General features: G+C 59.7%; 1 protein-coding gene across 1 annotated transcript in view; it reads left to right on the forward strand.

Annotated features, from left to right (window-relative positions):
- The window catches only part of HSPA12A (heat shock protein family A (Hsp70) member 12A), a 160,933-nt gene extending 159,018 nt beyond the window's left edge, over positions 1–1,915 (forward strand). Inside the window, 2 exon segments of the mRNA XM_073684614.1 lie at positions 192–275; positions 278–1,915. Of these exon segments, the coding sequence (XP_073540715.1) occupies positions 192–275; positions 278–825 (632 nt within the window). The 3' untranslated portion in view covers positions 826–1,915.
- The last annotated feature ends 5,585 nt before the right edge of the window (positions 1,916–7,500 follow it).

Genomic DNA, 7,500 nt, shown 5'->3' on the forward strand with positions numbered 1-7,500 from the left:
AGTCTGGAGGGAGGGGACATATGTGGCTTATTCCGCATCCCCCACTGGGAGTTCGGCTGAGTGTTCCTGTGTATGGGGGGGGTCAGGGGTCACTTCTGTCCTTTGTGGGTGAGACCCCCACTCTGTAATCTGTATCTATATCCCATGAGTCCTCCTCCCAGTAATCGCCCCTCTCCTTCTCCGGCCTGCAGCGGACCTCTTTCAGAAGCCGGAGTTGAGTGGAGTGAAGTTCCTCTTCTTGGTCGGGGGCTTTGCGGAGTCCCCCTTGTTGCAGCAGGCGTACAGAAAGCCTTTGGAGATAAGTGTCGTGTCATCATCCCCCATGATGTCGGATTAACCATCCTAAAAGGGGCCGTCTTGTTCGGTCTGGATCCAGCCGTCATTAAAGTCCGCCGCTCTCCGATGACGTACGGTGTTGGGGTCTTGAACCGGTATGTGGAGGGGAAGCATCCGGCAGAGAAGCTCCTGGTGAAGGACGGTACTCGCTGGTGCACCGACATCTTCGATAAGTTCATCCTCGTCGACCAGTCTGTGGCTCTGGGGGAGACGGTGAAGCGTAGCTACACCCCGGCCAAGCCCACCCAGCTCCTGATCATCATCAACATCTACAGCTCTGAGATGGAAGGCGCCAACTTCATTAGTGACCCCGGGGTGCGCAAGTGCGGCTCGCTGAGGCTCGACCTGTCCGGGGTGGAGGGCTCGCCCGTCCTGAACCGCAGGGAGATTCAGACCATCCTGCAGTTTGGGGACACTGAGGTCAAGGCCACCGCCATTGACGTTGCCACCACTAAAAGTGTCAAAGTCAACATTGATTTCTTAAATTAGACTCCACCCCCTTGTCCTCCGCCTTCCTGCGACCGTCCTCCAGCACTGAGTCAGGCTCCGTCCTTAAAGGAGCCCTTCACTACCCACGCCTCTGGTCGAGGTGAGCGATGGGTTCTGCTCCGGATGTGGCGGTCATACCGTACGGCTGCCTTATCTACTGCGCTATCCAACGGGGGCGCCATCATTCCTGAATGTGACCGGAAACGCCAGCAGTGAAGACGCCACCGCCATTACACTAGAATACGCCGCCATTGTGGAAAAGCAGCCGAGCGGCCCATGTACCCTCTGACCCCTCGGCAGATAGAGTGGACCTGGTGTGTGCCCCCTCCGAGCATGTCCTGGCTCCAGCCGCGGTGCTGTAGCATGGCGCCTCCTCCCACCCTGCGGCCGCTCCTCACTGTATATGGACTCCCGCTTCTCCCTGCGCAGCTTCCCCACAACCGCAGCTCCTCCCCCGCTCATCAGCCGCCAAGAGAGAACATGTTCTGGCCGCTGATTGGATCGGAAAAGTGAATTAAAGGGACTCGGACCCAACACATAGTAATGTGGAAAACCGTGTGCAATCCCATCCCTGAGCCCGGTCCTGCCCCTGGTCCCATCCCCATGCCCTGTCCTGCCCCTGGTCCCAGAGCCCGGTCCTGCCCCTGGTCCCATCCCCACACCTGGTCCTGCCCCTGGTCCCATCACTGGCCCCATCCCCGCACCTGGTCCTGCCCCTGGTTCCATCCCCACGCCTGGTCCTGCCCCTGGTCCCATCCCCAAATCCAGTCCTGCCCTTGATCCCGCCCCTGGTCCCATCCCCGCTCCCGGTCTTGTCCCTGGTCCCATCCCCACGACCAGTACTGCCCCTGGCCCCATCCCCATGTCCAGTACTGCCTCTGGTCTCATCCCTGGCCCCATCCCCACTCCCGGTCCTGCCCCTGGCCCCATGTCCAGTACTGCCCCTGGCCCCATCCCCATGTCCAGTACTGCCTCTGGTCTCATCCCTGGCCCCACTCCCGGTCCTGCCCCTGGCCCCATCCCCATGTCCAGTACTGCCTCTGGTCTCATCCCTGGCCCCATCCCCACTCCCGGTCCTGCCCCTGGCCCCATCCCCATGTCCAGTACTGCCTCTGGTCTCATCCCTGGCCCCGGCCCCATCCCCACTCCCGGTCCTGCCCCTGGCCCCGGCCCCATCCCCACTCCCGGTCCTGCCCCTGGCCCCATCCCCATGTCCAGTACTGCTCCTGGCCCCATCCCCATGTCCAGTACTGCCTCTGGTCTCATCCCTGGCCCCATCCCCACTCCCGGTCCTGCCCCTGGCCCCATCCCCATGTCCAGTACTGCCCCTGGCCCCATCCCCATGTCCGGTACTGCCTCTGGTCTCATCCCTGGTCACATCCTCGCGCCCGATCCTGCCCCTGGTCCCATCCCGCGCCCCATTCCCGCGCCCACTCCCAATCCTCTCACCCGCTTCCATCCCCGCTCCCGGTCCTGCCCCTGGCCCCATCCCCACATCCAGTACTGCCCCTGGCCCCATTCCCATGTCCAGTACTGCCCCTGATCCCATCCCCTCGCCCGGTCGTCCTGCCTTATAATGCGACAGGTTTTGTTTTTATCTTTTTGTTGTTGTTTTTGTAAATCCTTTCCTTCTCCTGTACTGATCTTCTTCTACTCCAGTCCCATCCAAAGCTGCAACAATTATCCTGTCAGCTGTGGTCTGCAGAACTTCACGTCATACAGACAACGCCTGTTCTGCCGTAGTGCATTGTACTATAAGCCTGAATGCAGTGCAAAGCATTGTGGGAGCTCAGGTGACCTATAATGGTGGTGTCTACTATAAGAAGCAATAATAACTGCAGCTCTGGAGGGTAAGACACGAATGTAACAGCAGAATAGTGACTGCAGCTCTGGAGGTGACTGGAGGATAAGACATGATGTAACAGCAGAATAGTGACTGCAGCTCTTGAGGTGACTGGAGGATAAGACACGATGTACCAGCAGAATAGTGACTGCAGCTCTGGAGGTGACTGGAGGATAAGACACGGTGTAACAGCAGAATAGTGACTGCAGCTCTGGAGGTGACTGGAGGATAAGACTTGATGTAACAGCAGAATAGTGACTGCAGCTCTAGAGGTGACTGGAGGATAAGACACGGTGTAACAGCAGAATAGTGACTGCAGCTCTGGAGGTGACTGGAGGATAAGACCTGATGTACCAGCAGAATAGTGACTGCAGCTCTGGAGGTGACTGGAGGATAAGACACGGTGTAACAGCAGAATAGTGACTGCAGCTCTGGAGGTGACTGGAGGATAAGACTTGATGTAACAGCAGAATAGTGACTGCAGCTCTAGAGGTGACTGGAGGATAAGACACGGTGTAACAGCAGAATAGTGACTGCAGCTCTTGAGGTGACTGGAGGATAAGACACGATGTAACAGCAGAATAGTGACTGCAGCTCTTGAGGTGACTGGAGGATAAGACACAATGTAACAGCAGAATAGTGACTGCAGCTCTGGAGGTGACTGGAGGATAAGACTTGATGTAACAGCAGAATAGTGACTGCAGCTCAAGAGGTGACTGGAGGATAAGACACGGTGTAACAGCAGAATAGTGACTGCAGCTCTGGGGGTGACTGGAGGATAAGACATGATGTAACAGCAGAATAGTGACTGCAGCTCTAGAGGTGACTGGAGGATAAGACACGGTGTAACAGCAGAATAGTGACTGCAGCTCTGGGGGTGACTGGAGGATAAGATGTGATGTAATAGCAGAACAGTGACTGCAGCTCTAGAGGTGACTGGAGGATAAGACACGGTGTAACAGTAGAATAGTGACTGCAGCTCTGGGGGTGACTGGAGGATAAGACGTGATGTAATAGCAGAATAGTGACTGCAGCTCTGGGGGTGACTGGAGGATAAGGCATGATGTAACAGCAGAATAGTGACTGCTGCTCTGGAGGTGACTGGAGAATAAGACATGATGTAACAGCAGAATAGTGACTTCAGCTCTGGAGGTGACTGGAGGATAAGACATGATGTAACAGCAGAATAGTGACTTCAGCTCTGGAGGTGACTGGAGGATAAGACAAGATGTAACAGCAGAATAGTGACTTCAGCTCTGGAGGTGACTGGAGGATAAGACCTGATGTAACAGCAGAATAGTGACAGCAGCTCTGGAGGATAAGACACGATGTAACAGAATACTGAGTGCAGCTCTGGAGGTGACTGGAGGATAAGCTGTCTGACCAGTACAGGACCAGTAGAGGATTTCCGCGGTTCGTCGCCTTTACCTGGAGATCTGAACAATTTCCTGGACCTTTCGGCTTCTGGACTGTGATTTGCTTCCTGCTTCGTGGCTGTAACGTCCTCAGTTCCGGCTGCGTCCTGGCGGGGGCGCTCTATAGTTTTGTATATTTATATATATTGTACAAATCTTGCTTTCTGTACTCTGTACTTTGCTCTGGATTTTGCTGTAATTTATATTTTGCTGATATTTTTTTAATTCTGATACAAAATTGTAGAATTACACAAGAACAATTCACAATGTAGAGGTTCCCGGCTGCGCTGCAGTCGCCCCAGACTCGCCCTCTCCTGACGTCAAAGCCACAGTATTCTCTCTCCTGCTTAGAGGAATCTTCTGCAGCGGAAAATCCTCCTCCTGCGCGAAGCCCATGGTGCCTGAAGGTTTATACTCCGCCGCCCCCCACCCTGTCTGCAACAATAAACCCGCAGAACCAAACCTGGCGTCTGTGCTTTGTAATACTGACCACCGGCCCACACATCGGGTGTCAGCCCCGGATACTGACCACCGGCCCACACATCGGGTGTCAGCCCCGGATACTGACCACCGGCCCACACATCGGGTGTCAGCCCCGGATACTGACCACCGGCCCACACATCGGGTGTCAGCCCCGGATACTGACCACCGGCCCACACATCGGGTGTCAGCCCCGGATACTGACCACCGGCCCACACATCGGGTGTCAGCCCCGGATACTGACCACCGGCCCACACATCGGGTGTCAGCCCCGGATACTGACCACCGGCCCACACATCGGGTGTCAGCCCCGGATACTGACCACCGGCCCACACATCGGGTGTCAACCCCGAGTACTGTCCACCGGCCCACACATCGGGTGTCAGCCCCGGATACTGACCACCGGCCCACACATCGGGTGTCAGCCCCGGATACTGACCACCGGCCCACACATCGGGTGTCAGCCCCGGATACTGACCACCGGCCCACACATCGGGTGTCAGCCCCGGATACTGACCACCGGCCCACACATCGGGTGTCAGCCCCGGATACTGACCACCGGCCCACACATCGGGTGTCAACCCCGAGTACTGTCCACCGGCCCACACATCGGGTGTCAGCCCCGGATACTGACCACCGGCCCACACATCGGGTGTCAGCCCCGGATACTGACCACCGGCCCACACATCGGGTGTCAGCCCCGGATACTGACCACCGGCCCACACATCGGGTGTCAGCCCCGGATACTGACCACCGGCCCACACATCGGGTGTCAGCCCCGGATACTGACCACCGGCCCACACATCGGGTGTCAACCCCGAGTACTGTCCACCGGCCCACACATCGGGTGTCAGCCCCGGATACTGACCACCGGCCCACACATCGGGTGTCAGCCCCGGATACTGACCACCGGCCCACACATCGGGTGTCAGCCCCGGATACTGACCACCGGCCCACACATCGGGTGTCAGCCCCGGATACTGACCACCGGCCCACACATCGGGTGTCAGCCCCGGATACTGACCACCGGCCCACACATCGGGTGTCAACCCCGAGTACTGTCCACCGGCCCACACATCGGGTGTCAGCCCCGGATACTGACCACCGGCCCACACATCGGGTGTCAGCCCCGGGTACTGACCACCGGCCCACACATCGGGTGTCAGCCCCGGGTACTGACCACCGGCCCACACATCGGGTGTCAGCCCCGGATACTGACCACCGGCCCACACATCGGGTGTCAGCCCCGGATACTGACCACCGGCCCACACATCGGGTGTCAGCCCCGGATACTGACCACCGGCCCACACATCGGGTGTCAGCCCCGGATACTGACCACCGGCCCACACATCGGGTGTCAGCCCCGGATACTGACCACCGGCCCACACATCGGGTGTCAGCCCCGGATACTGACCACCGGCCCACACATCGGGTGTCAGCCCCGGATACTGACCACCGGCCCACACATCGGGTGTCAGCCCCGGATACTGACCACCGGCCCACACATCGGGTGTCAGCCCCGGATACTGACCACCGGCCCACACATCGGGTGTCAGCCCCGGATACTGACCACCGGCCCACACATCGGGTGTCAGCCCCGGATACTGACCACCGGCCCACACATCGGGTGTCAGCCCCGGATACTGACCACCGGCCCACACATCGGGTGTCAGCCCCGGATACTGACCACCGGCCCACACATCGGGTGTCAACCCCGAGTACTGACCACCGGCCCACACATCGGGTGTCAGCCCCGGATACTGACCACCGGCCCACACATCGGGTGTCAGCCCCGGATACTGACCACCGGCCCACACATCGGGTGTCAGCCCCGGATACTGACCACCGGCTCACACATCGGGTGTCAGCCCCGGATACTGACCACCGGCCCACACATCGGGTGTCAGCCCCGGATACTGACCACCGGCCCACACATCGGGTGTCAGCCCCGGATACTGACCACCGGCCCACACATCGGGTGTCAGCCCCGGATACTGACCACCGGCCCACACATCGGGTGTCAGCCCCGGGTACTGACCACCGGCCCACACATCGGGTGTCAGCCCCGGGTACTGACCACCGGCCCACACATCGGGTGTCAGCCCCGGGTACTGACCACCGGCCCACACATCGGGTGTCAGCCCCGGATACTGACCACCGGCCCACACATCGGGTGTCCGTCCCGGATACTGACCACCGGCCCACACATCGGGTGTCAGCCCCGGATACTGACCACCGGCCCACACATCGGGTGTCAGCCCCGGATACTGACCACCGGCCCACACATCGGGTGTCAGCCCCGGATACTGACCACCGGCCCACACATCGGGTGTCAGCCCCGGATACTGACCACCGGCCCACACATCGGGTGTCAGCCCCGGATACTGACCACCGGCCCACACATCGGGTGTCAGCCCCGGATACTGACCACCGGCCCACACATCGGGTGTCAGCCCCGGATACTGACCACCGGCCCACACATCGGGTGTCAGCCCCGGATACTGACCACCGGCCGACACATCGGGTGTCAGCCCGGATACTGACCACCAGCCCACACATCGGGTGTCAGCCCGGATACTGACCACCGGCCCACACATCGGGTGTCAGCCCCGGATACTGACCACCGGCCCACACATCGGGTGTCTGCCCCGAGCACTGACCACCGGCCCACACATCGGGTGTCAGCCCCGGATACTGACCACCGGCCCACACATCGGGTGTCAGCCCCAGGTACTGACCACCGGCCCACACATCGGGTGTCAGCCCCGGATACTGACCACCGGCCCACACATCGGGTGTCAGCCCCGGATACTGACCACCGGCCCACACATCGGGTGTCAGCCCTGGGTACTGACCACCGGCCCACACATCGGGTGTCAGCCCCGGATACTGACCACCGGCCCACACATCGGGTGTCAGCCCCGGATACTGACCACC

Source organism: Phyllobates terribilis, unplaced genomic scaffold (assembly GCF_046119375.1).
Source record: "Phyllobates terribilis strain yellow unplaced genomic scaffold, ASM4611937v1 Scaffold_5__5_contigs__length_657084704, whole genome shotgun sequence".
NCBI lineage: Eukaryota > Metazoa > Chordata > Amphibia > Anura > Dendrobatidae > Phyllobates > Phyllobates terribilis.